This window comes from Gambusia affinis, linkage group LG20 (assembly GCF_019740435.1).
Source record: "Gambusia affinis linkage group LG20, SWU_Gaff_1.0, whole genome shotgun sequence".
NCBI lineage: Eukaryota > Metazoa > Chordata > Actinopteri > Cyprinodontiformes > Poeciliidae > Gambusia > Gambusia affinis.
In genome coordinates this window covers 22432396-22450131 of record NC_057887.1, presented here as the reverse complement: position 1 = coordinate 22450131, position 17736 = coordinate 22432396, and the positions used below count along the sequence as shown (strand labels likewise).

Sequence of the window (17736 nt, the reverse complement as noted above, 5' to 3'; positions counted from 1 at the left end):
CATGTAGAAACGCGATTCAAACTTCATTTTGTAGATACGTCCGTGATCTCTTTTAAAGTAAAGACAGCACATCGATATGAATTATGGTTTGTCCACAACTTCTATCTAAGCGACCCAAAGTTTTTGATTTTTTGAAAAATCAGAGTGTGAAGGTCGCTCTGCCAGAGTGAGAGTCAGAGCGACATTTTGACCCCAAATCGTTTTTTAACTTGCCCTCACGCTCACAAATATTGCATGATTGGTATCAAACTTGGTCATCACATTGATACGCATGCCTGCTCCGGTCAAATGTTTTCAAAAATTATCTAGCGCTTACAGTTTTCTCTCCAGGTGCTTCAGAGCAAAGTCATGCGCCAGGGTATCTGACAGATCTCACTGATTCACTTCCATGTATTTCTGATAAATTTCAGACCATGGCACACACTTTTTTTATCTCATCGCTGTTAATACTGTGAGTGAGGTAGAGATATGAATGGCGGGACTATGTGAGACGACAAATAGCCCTCTCATATGCTTCAAACGGTTTTCGAATATGTATTACGGTTCCCGAACAGGAAAGAGTTTTTTGCAATGCTTTTTTTAGTCAAACTGGCTGGCTCAAACAGAGAATTGTCTCCCCCTGGATGTCTCACTCACAGCTGGCAGAGAGGATTATTTACCATGGCAACGGAACCCAGAGCAGGGAGAGCTGCTTAGGACTACAAATACGCATCACTGTAGTTCGAACTAGTAGTTCAGTTAAAACAGAGGAGGACTGAGCTGGCCTTTAGAACTACTTGTGTTTTGGGTATTTTATAACTGATTTTAACCAACCATTGTTACACACAGGATTAGTGTATACATTTTAAATGAAGCTTAATGGAAATTTCAAAATAAAAGCCTTGTCAAGTTTTACATCATGTCTTTGCTCTTTTGGCCATTAAATAACTGACTTAATTGGACCACTGTTACACATGGGATTAGTGTTGCCATTTAATTTGAAGCTTACTGAAAATTTCAAAATAAAAGCCTCAATATTCCTGTCAGGTTAGTGCACAGCCATGGGGGTGCAATAATAGTAGCCTGTATTATCTTTTCCTCTCAGGTTATTGCATTAGCCTTTGACCTAATGATAATAAAAAGGACTACAAAAACGCCATATCCGTAGTTCTAACTAACAGTTAAAATAGAGGGCTGAGCTTCCATTTAGAACTACCAGCTGTTTAGGCCAGTAAATAACTATTTGGGGCTTTATGTGACTGGTTTAGACAAACAACTGTTCAACATTGGATTACTGTGGCCATTTAATATGAAGCTTACGTTTCTTTTCAAATTAAAAGCCTAAATATACCCTTCAGGTTAGTGCACCGCCTATGGCGGTGCAATAATATTAGCCTGCATTATCTCCTTCTCTCAGGTTAGGGAACTGCATTGCACAGCAAGGCAGTTCATTAGCATTAGCCTTTTAGCTTAAATAAGCTATTAGCTATTTTTCTGACTTATTAGCCATGTACAGTATACTGAATGGTGTAAGTCAAGTATGGACAACATGCTAGTGATGCCCCACATGCTACTGACAGCATTCATGCTAACATTAGCATTTTGGCTAATTTTAGCTGATTCACTTAGTTTATCACGCTGAATGACGCAAGCCTATGTTAGTCGACATTCTTGTGATTCTCCACATGCTTCTTTGGAATTTTTGAGCTAAGCTTAGCATTAATGCTAAGTTTTAGCATCTGAACGCTGGGTCCAAACCGACGGGCATACTTTGGCAGGCCCCAGTTAAATTTCTTCAGGAATTTTCTAGTTTTTAACTAATGTGTGTTCTTGTAAAAAATTATGCAAATATTCAAAGTATGCATAAAACTTAAATGAAGGTGTCTGCTAAAAGCAGCTTAAATATGTGGATTTCAAAGTAAAGCTGAATTCCAAAGTTAGAAATATGTGGGCTTTACATCTGAAAATCAATAAATACACAGTTTGTAAGAAGGAAGATTTTATTTCTGGTGCTTGAAGTGGTGATGAAACAGCAATATTAAGATGCACATGTGGTAAAACATGAAAAGAAAAATATCTCCACACAATAAAACTTATAATTAAAACATTTCAGTGACGATTTATTCACACATTTCCTCCCAACAATCTGAAATCTGTATGTCCAAGTAAAAAGAGTTAAGTTTTCATATTTTAATGCAACGCAAAACAAAGCTTATCTGTTAGTCATCCATGCATAATTTCTCTGCTTACCATATGAAATTTTTTGATTTTTCTTCAATAAATTCTGAAATTAAATAAACCAAATAACTAAAGAAACTTAAAATAATTAACAATAGATTTTATGTACATTTTCCAAAGGCCATAACAAACTGTCAGTAGTACAAACATAATACAAAGGCTGAAAGGATTAATCTTTATTTAATTTATATTTAAATCCTAAACTAAAAGGTTTATCCCTGCAAACGATCCAGTATTAATCTAAACATGCTAAGCTAACATGCTAACAGCTAACACTCATGAATGGACAGAAATGGTTATTTGGAAAATTATAAAATATGTATCAGTTAAACAGTCATAACTAGAAATTACAGAAATAGAAACATTGTTTTCTATCGGGATGAATTAAATCTTACTAAATCAGTTATTAATTAAACTATAAAAAACTGTCAACTATTAATAAACCTGTCATAATAAACACAATGTCAACAGTTTCTGAGATCAAAGTATGAAAATTATCTTGCAGCTGCTTTACAGATGCTAACTGAGGCTTTAATTTGGAAATATTATTAGATAATTGTTTAATCTAAACATAAGGTGAAGCAAAATATCAACATCAAACACCAAGAAAAGGAAATAAAGTCTAAAAATAACAAACATTTAGAAGAGATTCGCCGCCTTCTTCATGTCGTTACGCTTCCAAAGCGGAAGTTTGTCAAATTCCTGGATTTTCATCCCGAAGATTTCAAAGAATGAATATGGAGATAGGTGGCGCTGTGACAAACAAAGCAGGAGAGAATGAAACTAAAGAAAAACTGTAAATATAATTACACCCGTGTTAAACGTCATACTGATCAGTATCTGTTATAGAAAGACATATTGCTTTTGTTTAATGATCTATCAATCAAGGAGAACAATGGTAAGGTCAGACACTAATGTTGGACGTGTGACTCAGTCCCAAAATGTGACATTTTACCCACGTAATTGACTTAAAATAAGCTCCTATTTCCTGCTGAAAAGCTACTTGGACGCTAGTTTCATCTTATTTCAGGTGTACTAAAATATTTAAAATAAAAACCAGCCGAAAAATACTTGGTAAAATTTTGTGGTTTTGCAATGAATCTGCAGGATCAGCCAAAGGAACAGCAGCTAAGATGCAAAAACACAACTCCTTCTGGCCTCCAACCATTCTGCATTTGGATCGAATCATAATCTCGTTGTTTTACCTCGAGTCTCGTTCTGTCCACGTCCCTGGGGAGTTTCACTCGGCCTCCATTGGAGACTTTAAGCAGCTCGTATGGATAGACCTTGAAGGGACAAACACAGGTAGAAGATGCTTTTTAAGGACAGATTTATTCATATCTAAACATTTATTTGTGTGACTAAGAAGATAAAATAACTTCTGAAGTTGCAGCAACAAGACTGAAGTTAATAGCAAGCAGAATGACGATGAGAAGGTTGTAAGAAATACGACGACGAACTCAGGAATCTGAACAGATAACAGAGTAAATATAAAACAATACTTGCTTTAGGATCCAGTAAATTAGGCATAGACACTCCTCTATCCACTCGGGTTAGTGGGAGCTGATCATCGGCGGTGAGCTACAGGATGAAACATGCAGGCAGTCATGGCGCGATGAATCAGTCAGTGGATAATTACTGGAAGGTTTCTAATAATCTTCATGTTTCCCCCTTTTGGTTATGATCTATTCTCTTTTAATATTATTAGAAAACATCAGTACATTGATGTTTTATTGATAAAATGAGCATTATGCTTGATATGAATCCAAATTTACACTGCAAAAACACAAAATCTTATCAAGTATTTCTGTCTAAAAACTAAATTATGAGTAACTTTTCAGCAACATAAAGAAGCAATAATCCCTTAATACTGATGACAAATTACTAGTTCCACTATCAGATTATTTCATTAATAATATGGAAAAAATAATTTGTTACAAATGAAATAATCTGCTGTTGAAACTAGTAATTTTTTCCAATATTAAATAATTATTTACTTAAAACAAGCTCCTGTTTCTTGCTGAAAAGTTTTTTACAAGTTAGTTTTGTCTCATTTCAAGTGTGCTAAGATATTTGTACTAGAAACTACACAAAAACACTTGGTATGATTTAGTGTAGCTGCAGTTCCTTTGGTAGATTCTGCAGATTCACTAAAAAACACAAACATTTTACCAAGTAATTTTGTCTCATTTCTGGTGCAAATATCTTATTACACTTGAAATAAGACAAAACAAAGTTTTCAGCTACATATAGGAGCTTGTTTTAAGTAAATAATTCCTTCTTATTGATGAAAACATTCTAGTTCCAATGACGCAGTTACCTAGCAACCACAGCCAAGCTCAGCCCGTTACCTAGCAACCACAGCCAAGCTCAGCCCGTTACCTAGCAACCACAGCCAAGCTCAGCCCGTTACCTAGCAACCACAGCCAAGCTCAGCCCGTTACCTAGCAACCACAGCCAAGCTCAGTCCGTTACCTAGCAACCACAGCCAAGCTCAGCCCGTTACCTAGCAACCACAGCCAAGCTCAGCCCGTTACCTAGCAACCACAGCCAAGCTCAGCCCGTTACCTAGCAACCACAGCCAAGCTCAGCCCGTTACCTAGCAACCACAGCCAAGCTCAGTCCGTTACCTAGCAACCACAGCCAAGCTCAGCCCGTTACCTAGCAACCACAGCCAAGCTCAGCCCGTTACCTAGCAACCACAGCCAAGCTCAGCCCGTTACCTAGCAACCACAGCCAAGCTCAGCCCGTTACCTAGCAACCACAGCCAAGCTCAGCCCGTTACCTAGCAACCACAGCCAAGCTCAGCCCGTTACCTAGCAACCCAGTTGTAGTTCCACTGGCAGATTATTTTACTCAACTTTTTTCCAATGTTATGAGTGAAATAATCCGTCAGTGGAACTAGAAATTTTTCTTCAATACTAAGGAATTAAATTAAATCAAACTCAGATATTTTACTGAAAAGTTACTTTTAAGTTAGTTTTGTCTTATTTGACATAGTAAAATATTTGTATTAGTCCAAAAGTTCTTGGTATGCTGCTGTGTTTTTGCAGTGTAGATAATTTTCCGTCACAGTGAAGAGTGGTGGTGATAAAAGGACGACCAGAATGAGTCTCTCTCACACACCTTGAATCCTGAAAGAAGAGAAGAAGAAGAAGCAGAAGAAGCAGAAGAAGAAGAAGAAGAAGAAGAGATCACCGGTTTAAAATTAACATCTAAAAAAGTTGGTAAAATTATGAGCAAAGTCGTGGAAGAGATAAAACCTGAATACTTACTGAATCTGTCACTGCTGGTGAGGCGGTAACCGGGCAGAAAACGAGGCTTAAACAGCAGAAAAACATGAGAAATTTTATATCTCTAATTTTAAGAGTTTTCTCACTTTAAAATTACAAGAATAAAGTTTAAAACACTGTGGCAATAAAGTCATGGTATTACAAGAATAAAGTCAAAATACTGAGACTTTATACAATTTTATTCTTGTAATGTTATCACATCACTAAAAATATTTTTTTTATTCTATTAATTTATTAAATGTTTTTCATTAGTAATACTAATATTCCATCATACTGATGGGAAGAGACATTAAATATTACATTTTAATAAATACTCATCAAATATAGAGACAGCTATTTGTTAATATTTGATTAAATATTTGTTAACCGCCCCTTTAAGAAGATTCATAATCTTGATATGAAAATGAAAATTAGTTTGACACCTGGTGCTTTACAGGACATAAACATATCATACTATTATTATTATAATAATAATAATAATAATAATAATAATTATTATTATTATTATTATTATTATTATTATTATTATTATTATTATTATTATTATTATTATTATTGTCCTTCTGTAGTTAGAAACTGAAAAATATATAAATCCATCTCAGTCTGGTTAATTTAACTCTAAAATGTCACTGTGCTTGAAGCAGATTGATGAGTTAAAGCCATTTGTCTCTTTCTTTTGGTGGAACAGGGACGAGTTTTGCTCACCAAACTCAGGAAGTTGTGGCTGTATCCGGGCAGAGACACAGTTTGGGTTGAGGAGGAATCTGGATCTGTGTGAAAGTGAGACAGCAGACAGAAAAGCTCCTCATGAGACGACTTACGGCTCAGTTCCCTGAAACGGATCAGATTACCGAGGAAATCAGACTTTCAGAGCTGAGCTGGACTGTCCTCTTGATTAAAACCTGTTTATTTCATGTGTACCAAATCATACCAAGTCTAGTTTCAATTTCTATCCAACTGTCATTGACAACTGAATAAAAAATCTGGCAGCCTGAGTCATAAAAACAGATCAGCAATAATCTGGGTGCTGCAGAATGTTTTAAGAGAAAAACTGGAATTTCACCATGTTATTCATTCATTTATAAATGTCACATTCAAACTAAATAGCTTGCTAACATTTAGTTAGCGAGCTAAATATTTAACTGGCTAGCTAAAAATACCAACATTAATTACGTGCCCATATGTATCTGATGTATGGGTGCTGGGAACTACAACTCCCATAGTTGGGAGTTTTAGGGATTAATAAAGTTTCTAGTTATAAATATTTAACTTCAAATTATATATTCTGTTAATTTGACAATAAATATTTACCTTGGTAGCTAAATATTTAGTTTCAAGCAACATATTTAGCTTCAAATTAAATATTTAGTTAGTTAACTCAGGGGTTTTCCTAAAGTTTAAAACAGTCATAAAGGTCAACCTTGAAGCTAATCACATGTTAGCTGTTAGGGCCAGTGGCCTTGTATGTTTTCTTTTTCTCTTCCTTTTCTGTGTATCTGCAGCTTTCTAATCAAATTGTCTCCACTGGGAACAGGAAGCAGCCCTCATCCTCCCTGAGGTCTACAGCAGAGCTGATTGGCTCTCCAATTCTCAGCTCCACCAATCCCTGATGAGGCCTCCCTTTTTAAACCCAAGACTTCCTGGGAGAAGGTGCAGCTGATTCAGACAGTTTGCCACTTTACTGGGTGTTTGTTGGCTGCTGTACACAACATTGTGTTTTTGTGAGATTTTGTAAATCTTTGTTACTTTTGAAAGTCCCTGTGGAGGATTTGAATGCAAGCTTATAGTAGTCTACTAGAGTTTTGTTGTTTTTGTTTAACCTTAGGTTTCTGGTCCAGTTTTGTTTGGTTAAGATCTTTGGTTTACAACTCTGGTTGTTTTGTGGATATTGTTTTATTTAGTATTTTTGGTTATAAGACCTTAACTTTTGATTGTAGTTTTTTTTTTACCTTTTTATTTTGTTAAACCTAAATAATAAACCCCAAACTGATAGACCTTAAACTTCTCCTTCCCCCTGGCTGAGCTGGATCTTAACATAAGCCAAAACATATTTCATATAACACAGATTTATAAAGTTAGTGTTTGAATAGTTACTAGAATGAAGGTTAGAAATGGTAAAAAACAAAAGCTCTACCTGGCTGTTTATAAACTGGACGCCTCCTGTACAAATCAAAGTCTTCATCTGCTGGAAGGAGGACGAACAGTTAGCAGGACATTTGTTTCAATCAGAATCGCTGCTTCAGTTTTCCTGGTTTTCTCTTTGAGTTTCTGCTGCTTCGTGTTTGAATAATAGAAAATATTTCAGTCAGTGACTCCTGCTGATTGATTGTTCTTATTTAAACCAAACACGATAAAAACAGGGCTGCTGTAAACAAACACAACCTTAGGAATGATTAGGTAAACTTTGGAATATTTATTGTAATAGAAAATATTTAATAAAATGCTCAGAAACAGATAAAACTCACCAAAATCTGAAATTAAACTACTTTTGCTTTCAGTAATTTGCGTCATATCTGGACTCTGACCACTAGGTGGCTCTGTTTCACCGGAAAAAATAATCTTCTTCTTTGTAGCTGTCATATGCAATAAATTAGAACATTGTTGATGAATTCCTTTGTTATATAAATAAATTATCCACAGATTAATGTCATCAAGCCTTTATTTATGTTAGATATGATGATTTTTTGCTTAAAACCAATGAAAACACAACATTTAAGATTAGAATATCACAACATACCATTAAAATAAATTTAACAAAAAGTGTTTTTAAAGTTTCTGGTTTATAACAAAAGAACCTCATTAGAACTCGTATTCTCATTTAATGAAAAGGACTTTGTGTTCAGGTGTTAGTCAGTCAGATGAGGGTATTTTAATAATAATATCAGAGAATAAAGCGCATTGAAAAAGTATTCACACCTCCAGACGTTCCCCTCATTTTGAAATGTTGAAGCTTTGATAAACATTATTGGGATTTTATTTGACAAACCAACATTTATGTAACTTACTTACTTTTTAAATTCTTTTATGTTTGATTGTTCAAATTTATTCTCGTTAAAAGAGCAGGATTTGGGTCACATTCTTTCAAAATGCTTGATATTTATTTAGTTGAGTTTAAAAATGAAATTAAAGCTAATTTAAGTGCAGAAAAGTAGAAAAAACAAAGACATTTCTGAGTTTGAAAAATTGAAAACGTTTGACTTTAGAAAATCAGAAATTTATTTTTCTTTTCAGAAAATTTCTGAAATTAATTTAAAAAATGTCTGAGTTGTTTCTATAAAAACTTTCAACTTTTGAAACATAAATTTCCTTTTTTTTTTATCTATAGCTGGAGGCCATAAAGAAATCACTCAGAGGGCCACTTTATGGCCCCCGGGCCACATTTTGGACCCCTCTGTCTTGGTTTTCTTTCAACACGTAACTCTACGTGAAAAGCAGAGATATATTATTTTCCTTACGCTTCACATCGTGCTCTACTTTGTGTTTATCTGTCATAAAATCCCCCAAAAAATATTTTTTCTGACAGGAAGGAAAAGAAAATGAGCAGATGAGGTTTCCTTCTTGATTTAGAAAGAGAGGTGTGATTAAAGGAGAAGCAGGGGTTTCATTTTTGTTCCCGGGTCGTAAAGGGAGAACCCTGCAACGTTAAGGAGATAAAATGGATACAGGAAGTGATGGAAAAACATGGAAAAGGAGAGTAAAGAATGAACGTTGTAATTTTCTGTAATCATTTCTGTGTTTGTTTTTCACCTGGTCGGTGGAAATGCTGCGGTGATCCGGACAGAACCGGACTGTAGCTGCGTCGGCACCACATGGTTTGACCTCCAAACGGACCGTCACTTGAAGATTTTGGCACACACGGTCTGGTTTCAAAGCTCTGCTTAAACAAATGGATGGAAAACATGCAGCTGAGAGACGGGTTGGGTTTTAACCTGCAGCTGCAGCATGAGGTGAGACAGTTTTTACCTCGGTCGTTTCAGACACGTTTCCTGGTGACTGAAGCAGAAAAAAGAAGAAAAATCAACTTAACTTCCTGTACAGAAAGGAATCAGAAAAAACTGTCACTCAAATTGTTCTCCGATAGTTTAGCATTAAATCTAAAGATAAAGGTTTAGGATACATCGTTATTGTAAATGTTAAAGATGCAGTAGGATTTATGCCAAAGAGGAGCGGTGGGCACTGGTAGCCAAAAAGTTAGCATCAGTAGCGCTAACACACAAATAAACCTTAGTTCTGCTAACGCTAAAGTGCTATGTCAACACATAGCACTTTAGCTACGTGATCTGCTAAACAGAAAGTGAGGAGGCTCTGAATACAATTCATATATGTGAACTTTTTTATTTCATCAGCAATATGTTAGTCTAAGGCCACTGCAGATATGAAGAAAAGGAGGAGTAAATTTCAGAAGTTATGAGATTAATCCTGAGAAATGTTTTACAAAATACTTGAAAATCTCTGATTGTGAAAAGCTCAAAATTTGCCAAAAGAAAATAATAATTTTGAGATCAATCGCAAAATACTTTCAGTTTCAAAAGTCACAATTCTTTTTACTTTTCAAACTATTAAGTCAATAATTTCTCAATATTATGGAAAAGTTCTAGTTCCACTGGCAGATTATTTCACTTATAATGTTGTTATTAGTGAAATAATCTGCCAGTGGAACTAGAAGCTGGTTGCTAGGTAACGGGCTGGGCTTGGCTGGGGTTGCTAGGTAACAGTGTCAGTAGAGCTAGAACGGTTTCATCAATATTAACGAATTATTGACTCTAAATAAGCTCTTACATGTTACTGAAAAGTTACTTGTAAATTAGTTTTGTCTTATTTCAACTCTACTAAGATAAATAATACAATATGTACAATAAACACTAGAAAAAATACTTGCAGTTCAATTTATCATTGTAAAGAAACTTGAATATTTGTGTTTTTCCTTTAGATTTTAGCTCTACTTTGTGAAGATTCATCACATAAAATCCCAGTTTTATGCTGTGATGTGTGGAAAGCAGGTGAGTGTCTGAAGGCGTTACCTCCGCCAGGCTTCGTCCGGTCGCAGCGTCTCCTCCGTCGTCCAGAGTGCAGGAGTTCACAGACTTATAGGAAATCATGTCTGGATGCTCTATATCATATATAGCCTTGACTCTGGGAATTGCTGCTAAGTCTCGGTAATCAATAATCTCATTATCTACTTTTGCCTGGAAGAAGGAGCGGAGACGTTCACAGACACACACAGAGACAGCGGAGGTTAGGCTGAGGGGAAACTGACAGGTTTACATCTCAGCAGGGAGGAATCCAGCTTTAATCCCGCAGCACCATGACTCCCCAGCCTGATTCTAACAGTTCTTCCACTTGTTTCTGTTCAAAAGATCAAGGCTTTTGTCTCACACGGTGCTTGGATAGGAATTAAAGAATTCTTCTTTTAAACAAACCACAGTGAAAGGCTTAATGCAGGAAAACACACCAAAGCACCATTTCATTAAGCAGCTCAGCCTCCTATGAGGCTGATTCACTCTAATGGAGAAAATGTAAACTAAAATCACATTTTCTCAAAACAACAACAGCTACTTCCGATGAGTCAAGGTTCAGAGATTTTTAGAAAATCTAAGAGTGAAGAAACTGACTCTTATGCAGTTTCCATAAAATGTCCTAAAACGAAACATCTTTCATAATCGCCTCCTCCAGGTGACTGCCCTGTATGAATAAAAGAGTTTCACTGAAACAAGGTGCAAAACGTGGAGAACACTGCAAAAAGATTTTTTAAATTGTCATAGATTTAGGTCTAGTTTCTACCGCAAATATGTTATTTCACTTAAAATAAGATAAAACTGATGTATAAGTAACTTTTAGATACAGGAGCTTGTTTTTGTTTAGAGTCAATGATTCCTTAATATTGGTGAAACATTCGATCTCCACTGGTGCCGTTACCTAGCAACACCAGCCAAGCCCAGCCCGTCGCCTAGCAACCCGTTTCTATTCCCACTGGCAGATTATTTCACTTACAATATGAGAAAATGTCTTATTAATACTAATGCTTGATTTTTAAAAAATATGAAGGAATTATACTGAAAACAAGCTCCTATATCGTACTAAAATGTTACTTATAAGGTGGTTAAGTCTTATTTCAAGTGCACTATAGTACTACCAGGTACTTTGATATAATAGTACTTGGTAGGATTTTGTGTTTTTGCAGTGTAAGAGAAGATTCTGGAAATGGGGCAGCATCAGAACTTACACAGATGGTTCTGCCGGGGCTGCTGGGCGTGCAGGAACCGGGTCGGGAGCAGGAGCTTTCAGATGACGATCTGTTGGGCTGGAGAACATCAAACAGTCTGAATGTTGCTCAGGTTAGGGTGGCAAGCAGCAACGATTCAGTGTCTCGGTGCATTAAGGGAGGAATGTCAGTTCAATCTTACAGCCTTGAAAAGCAGAAGTGGAGCCTGCTGCACAACCAACAAGAATGCAGTAAGTGGTTTCTGGATGGTAAATTAACAACTAAACACTTTATCTTTTCCAGCAGTCATTGTACAGCGCATACAGCGGAAAGACCAGCTGACCAAATGTCACGGAGCTCTGCTGGGGTTGCTAGGTAACAGGCAAAAGCCTGCTGGGGTTGCTAGGTAACAGGCAAAAGCCTGCTGGGGTTGCTAGGTAACGGGCAGAAGTCTGCTGGGGTTGCTAGGTAACAGGCAGAAGTCTGCTGGGGTTGCTAGGTAACAGGCAAAAGCCTGCTGGGGTTGCTAGGTAACAGGCAAAAGCCTGCTGGGGTTGCTAGGTAACGGGCAAAAGCCTGCTGGGGTTGCTAGGTAACGGGCAGAAGCCTGCTGGGGTTGCTAGGTAACGGGCAGAAGCCTGCTGGGGTTGCTAGGTAACAGGCAGAAGCCTGCTGGGGTTGCTAGGTAACGGGCAGACGCCTGCTGGGGTTGCTAGGTAACAGGGAGAAGCCTGCTGGGGTTGCTAGGTAACGCCGTAGTGCCTGATGATTTGTGATGTTACATTTTGGAGTTTTTTGAAACGGCTCAATGTCGAGACAACAAAACACTTTCATTTAATGCCAAAAAAACATCTGGGTGTTTTTGTTGTTTTGTTCTGAGTGTTTAGATGGTAAAGACCCAAATGGAAGAACAAAAACGTACAAAATGTGAATCTTAAAATCGAACCATAAGCAGCAGAGGACATTTCTACTTCCGTAAACAGAAAACGGATGTCTGACGTCTAAGAACTTCCTCTGCGGTTTGGTCACTTTGGGGTCGTAAAGCGTTCACACTGAATTTCAGCTCAGTCACATTTAATCAAAAGAACAACCACAAAAAATAAAATGTTTTTGAGCATCAAGACCTGCTGTGTGAACGTAGCGAGAAAACTGGACTGTTGGTCAATTAATCTATATAATATGAGTTGCTCTTTATGAAATGAGACAGAAAATATTAAAACATTTCATTATATTCTAATTGTTTGAGCTTTACTTTTATTGCAAACTTATTTGTGCTGTGAAAGTTAGAGCAAACTGGGATGATCTGTGAATTTAGGACAAAACACAAAAATCAGAAAAAAACAGCAAATCATGCACCAAAATCAGTAAAATATTTCATCACTAATATGCCAAAAATTAGTATTTTTATTCAATTGTAAATAAAAAACATACCTTACTTCAGTTAAGTTTCAAAGTTTCATCCAACATTTTGTCGTGCTGCAAGTATAAACTTTATTTGGATTTCATGTGACCATCAGTTCATCCAGTTATTTACAGTCTGGGATTAATTAATGATATTTTATTTGAAAACCAAACAGTGACAAAATAAGTAATATTTTCAATTCAAAACCTTTTTGTGCTGCTGATAGAGCAAAAATGTTTATTGTTTTTAATCTGTTAAACCAACAGATTGGTACGACGGAGTATATTTCTGCATTTGCTCTAAAAAAACCAAAACAGAAATATTTAGATTAATCTCAGAAGTTTTGAAACTCATATATTTCCATAAATGTTTTTTTAAAGCCTTTTTCATTAATTCCTAATGAATTTCATAAAAGTTTGTGGTTGTTGCATGACAAAATGTTTAGAGTTGTTGGATGTTTTTCATATTTATTGGTTTTTCCTCCAGCAGTGCAGAAAAACAAACTACCAACAATAATGACCTTCAGTTCACGTGGGGGGAAAAAGAAATCAAGACATGGAGTCTTTGGTCTGCAGACCTGGAAGGAAATGTGAACACATGATGTTGTGACGCTACTTTAAAGAGCGTGAAGCTTGAGAGAAACGACACAGTTCGTAAAACTAAAGCGTGATTCTGGTTTTGAATCTGAACTCACCTTGCAGCTCTCCTCCGCTCTGCTGCCATCTTTGCAGTTTGGATGCCAGATTGTTGAACCTGTAAAAATGTCGACAATTAGCTTCAAAACACCAGAAATGTTCCAAAACCAAGAGCGAGGGCTGTGAAATAAATCAGTTTTATTGATTCAGTGAAATTTATGAAGATTTAATTTTTGGAAAATTTGGATTTTTTAACTCTTTGGTTTTCCACAGTTCACGGCGGCCATCTTGTTTGAGAGTCTATTTATTTCAACTTTACCACAACATTTCAGGTTGTGGTAAAGTTGATTTCTTATGATTTCTTTTCTCTCTCTTTTTTACAGCTGTACATGAATACAGTGGAAATAATAAGAGAATTAAGTTTTAATATTACCAGAATAAGTTGTAATGTTGGGAGAATAAAGTAGTAATTTTACGAGAACGACTGCATGAAAAATAAAAACTTAAAATGAGGAAAGTTGAGCATCTTGTGAAGTTATACTTGGCAAAATGATTTTACATAGAAAAAAAGTTGTCTGGCATAATGTCTCCCAAAACAAGGAATTTTTAGAGTTTTCAAAGTCAGAATTAAAAAAAAAAAAAAAATCTAAAAGTTTCTTTTTTTTTAAGCAATTTTTTTTTTTTTTTTTACTTTTTAGACTCAGAAATTTCTTATTTTTTTCTAGAAATTTTCTGAGATTAATCTAAAAATTCAGAGTTTTTCAAGCTAATTTTAAACTTTTCAAACTCAGGAACGTCTGAAAAATTGTAGCATCATACTGTACAAAGCCACTTTTTAAAAATACATTCTGTCATTTATAATTTATTCTTTAGAAAAGAAATGAAGGGGGAAAATTGATTAAGATCAGATCAGTTATTTTATTTTGAAGGGTTAGGCGCCGGCTGAATTGGCCGTACTCACCCTGTACGAACATTTCCTCTCCTTCTGTGAACATTTTGCCACAGCGGCTGCAGTTTGCACATCCGGGGTGATAGTGTCGTTCTCCAGCCTACAAACCAAAAACAGGCGGATCAATTATATTGTTTAATGTTCCATTTATTATGATCAATGTTAAAAACACAGGATCTATGGTCTATACAAAACATATTCATTATATGTTTTGCTTAAAATCATTCTTAAATAATGACATTTTAGGGTGAGTTCTGCCTATTTTGAGTTCCTTTTAGAATTTCTAGGTTGCCAGGTAACAGGCTGGGCTTGGCTGGCGTTGCTAGGTAACGGGTTGGGCTTGGCTGGCGTTGCTAGGTAACAGCGCATTGCCAGTCTAACGTGACTTAACATTTGGGAGGTTTTTGAAAAGGCTGACTTTCCAAACACTAAAAAACATTAATTTGTTCTAAGAAAATAAACAGCTGGGAGGTTTAAAAGCATCTGATCTGCTACAAAAACAGACAAAAGTAAATGTTGCTAAAACAAGACTATGATTAAACATGACCTTTCTCACCTCCAGGACTTTTCCTGTTATGAACCTCAGACACGCTTCACATTTGACCCCAAACTGAGTCTGGTAGTCCCTCTCGCAGTACGGAAAGCCATCCCTGACACATGAGAGCACACAATTTCTGGTAGGTTCAGATTTTAGAAAATATCTTTGGTTTATTAAAGCTAGCAAAATAAGGCGAACTTAAAGGAAAGCATGAAGGGAAGGGGGTGTACTTACTTATTGATGTACTCCCCACTCAGGACCCTCCTGCAGGATGTACATTTGAAGCAGCCGAGGTGCCACTGAGCTCCCAGCGCCAACAGAGCCTGGCCGTTCTTAATGTCTCTGCCGCAACCAGAACAATCTGACAGACAAAAAAACAAAGATACTCACATTCAAAAATACTCTATTAATCCCAAAGGGAAATTAGATCAGGTCCGGGAATGAACTACATGGTTTATTCTGAGACCTAAAGAGCAGAAATTTTACATATAAGTAGCATAATATAGTGACAATACTGTGAACTTCACTTCCTCTTGAACTGCAAACAGTACTTACTGTATGTGTGTATTAGGAAAAGGAAAAACAATATATATCCACATTTCTAGACAAAAAAACCCTCCATAAATCAAACATAAAAGAATATATATATATATATATATATATATATACATATATATATATATATATATATATATATATATATATATATATATATATATATATATATATCTATATCTGCTTTTATTTTTTATTATGTCAGCTTTGGTCCTCCATACATAAGTTCCACAGTGTTGTATTTCCATATAAAAGTGTTCTGACCAAATGATATGATTATATAATTCTGTCCTAGTGCCTCTAATTGTTTTGCATCTGTATAAATTAACTTAACGGATCAGGAAGTAACTTATTGATTCACTTAAATATTAATTTAAGAAAACACAAATTACAGAAGCTTTCAACATTAAGTTAAGTTTGTTTGCCTGTTATTAGACAGTGATGTGATCTTATTGGCAGCCTAATTAAAGGGCTGCAATCTTTGGACACCCCTGGAGTTTTATAGGATCAAAGCTCATGATTTATTATATTTTACGTGAAAGTGAGGATATAACTACTCACTGTTGGGATGTCGGATGTGATTAGAAGGAGACGTGGGTTCATTGCAACGCTGACAGAGACATTCTCTTCCCCTGAAGGTGACGAAGTCGCCTGCAGGGAAAGGCTGCCTGAGACAGAGAGAAAACAAACAGAGATGAGACCGAGACGTCCCTCCCTCAACCTCAAGCTGACGGATTATTGTGTTTAATTACTTGCACATGGTGCACACGAAGCAGGCCGGGTGGTAGGACTTCCCCAGGACAGTGACCACCTCCCCCTCCACGAATTCGCCGCAGCTGGTGCACGGCGTGCCGTGGAGGCGCTGGAAGTCCACCGGGCAGAGGCAGTCGCCGCTCCTCATGAAGAAACCGCTCAGAGCCAGATCACAGCCGCACACTGGGGGAAAGGCAGGCATTTAGAAAATCTGTTTCAGCTGCTGGACATCGTATTGTCCAGTATTTATCGTTAGCAAAAAAAAAGAAAAAAAAGAAAAAGCTCAATTAATCGCATGGTAAATTAAAACAATAATAATAATAAATAATAATTATTTCCGTTTGCACGACTTATTGTTTTCTCTCTCTTTATAGTCTGGTCTGTTGGTCTCAACTAGCTTTTTTAAGGGTTAGTTGAGACCTACTAGATTATTGCTAACTAAATATTTAACTAGCAAACTTAATATTTAGCAAGCAAGCTAAATATTTAGCAATTAAATACTTAGCTAGCTAGTTAGCAAGCTAAATATTTATCTTGCTGGCAAAATATTGAGCTATCCAGCTAAATATTCAACAAGCAAGCTAAATATTTAGCTAGTTAGCAAGCCTATACTAGTTAAGGTGATTCATCTTGTTCAAATACTTAGCTAGCTAGTAAGCTATGTATCTAGCTTGCTGGAGAAATATTTAGATAATATATTTAGTTAGCTTGCTAACTAAGTATTTAGCTGGCTAGGTAAGTACTTAGCTAGTAACTAGCAAGCTAAATATTTATCTTGCTAGCTGAATATTTAAAAAGCAAGCCAAATATTTAGGTCCAAGCTAACTATTTAGCTTTGCAAGTAAATATTTAATTTAAAATTAAATGAAGTTAAATATTTAGCTTCATAACTAAATATTTAATTTGGAACCACAAGGGGAATGAGATGGTGAAAATATCAGTGAAAAATTAATAATATTTTTTCTTATCCTTTTACGACACCCTAAACAAATGAAAATGGTCCTCAACGCGGCCGCCGCGGGTTCAAATCCCAAACCCGGCGATATTTGTCGCATGTCTTCCCCCTTTCCTGTCAGCCTACTTTCATATAAGGGACACTAGAGCCCACAAAAAACCCCTGGAGGGGTAAAATATGTATATATTTCTGTTCATTTCTTATTGCGCAACTTTAAAAACGTCATAGTTAAACTCC

The 17736-nt window shown here is 36.2% G+C and overlaps 1 protein-coding gene across 11 annotated transcripts in view; it reads right to left on the bottom strand.

The window, feature by feature from the left end:
* Positions 1-1978: 1978 nt before the first annotated feature.
* The window catches only part of LOC122822728 (actin-binding LIM protein 1-like), a 23475-nt gene continuing 7717 nt past the window's right edge, over positions 1979-17736 (bottom strand). For 2 of the 11 annotated variants that reach the window (XM_044101587.1, XM_044101596.1), the window contains exons 3-20: positions 16544-16727; positions 16353-16459; positions 15471-15597; positions 15255-15348; positions 14711-14798; positions 13809-13867; positions 13635-13691; positions 11734-11811; positions 10532-10696; positions 9474-9503; positions 9258-9384; positions 7645-7695; positions 6216-6280; positions 5493-5538; positions 5344-5351; positions 3724-3798; positions 3423-3503; positions 1979-2970 (exon numbers count right to left, since the gene is read on the bottom strand). In XM_044101587.1, the coding sequence (XP_043957522.1) occupies positions 2857-2970; positions 3423-3503; positions 3724-3798; positions 5344-5351; positions 5493-5538; positions 6216-6280; positions 7645-7695; positions 9258-9384; positions 9474-9503; positions 10532-10696; positions 11734-11811; positions 13635-13691; positions 13809-13867; positions 14711-14798; positions 15255-15348; positions 15471-15597; positions 16353-16459; positions 16544-16727 (1556 nt within the window). In that variant the 3' untranslated portion in view covers positions 1979-2856. Of the gene's footprint in view, positions 2971-3422; positions 3504-3723; positions 3799-5343; positions 5352-5492; positions 5539-6215; positions 6281-7644; positions 7696-8749; positions 9145-9257; positions 9385-9473; positions 9504-10531; positions 10697-11733; positions 11812-13634; positions 13692-13808; positions 13868-14710; positions 14799-15254; positions 15349-15470; positions 15598-16352; positions 16460-16543; positions 16728-17736 lie in introns of those variants that run through there. The other 9 variants (XM_044101591.1, XM_044101597.1, XM_044101588.1 and 6 more) reach the window with 8 other exon arrangements.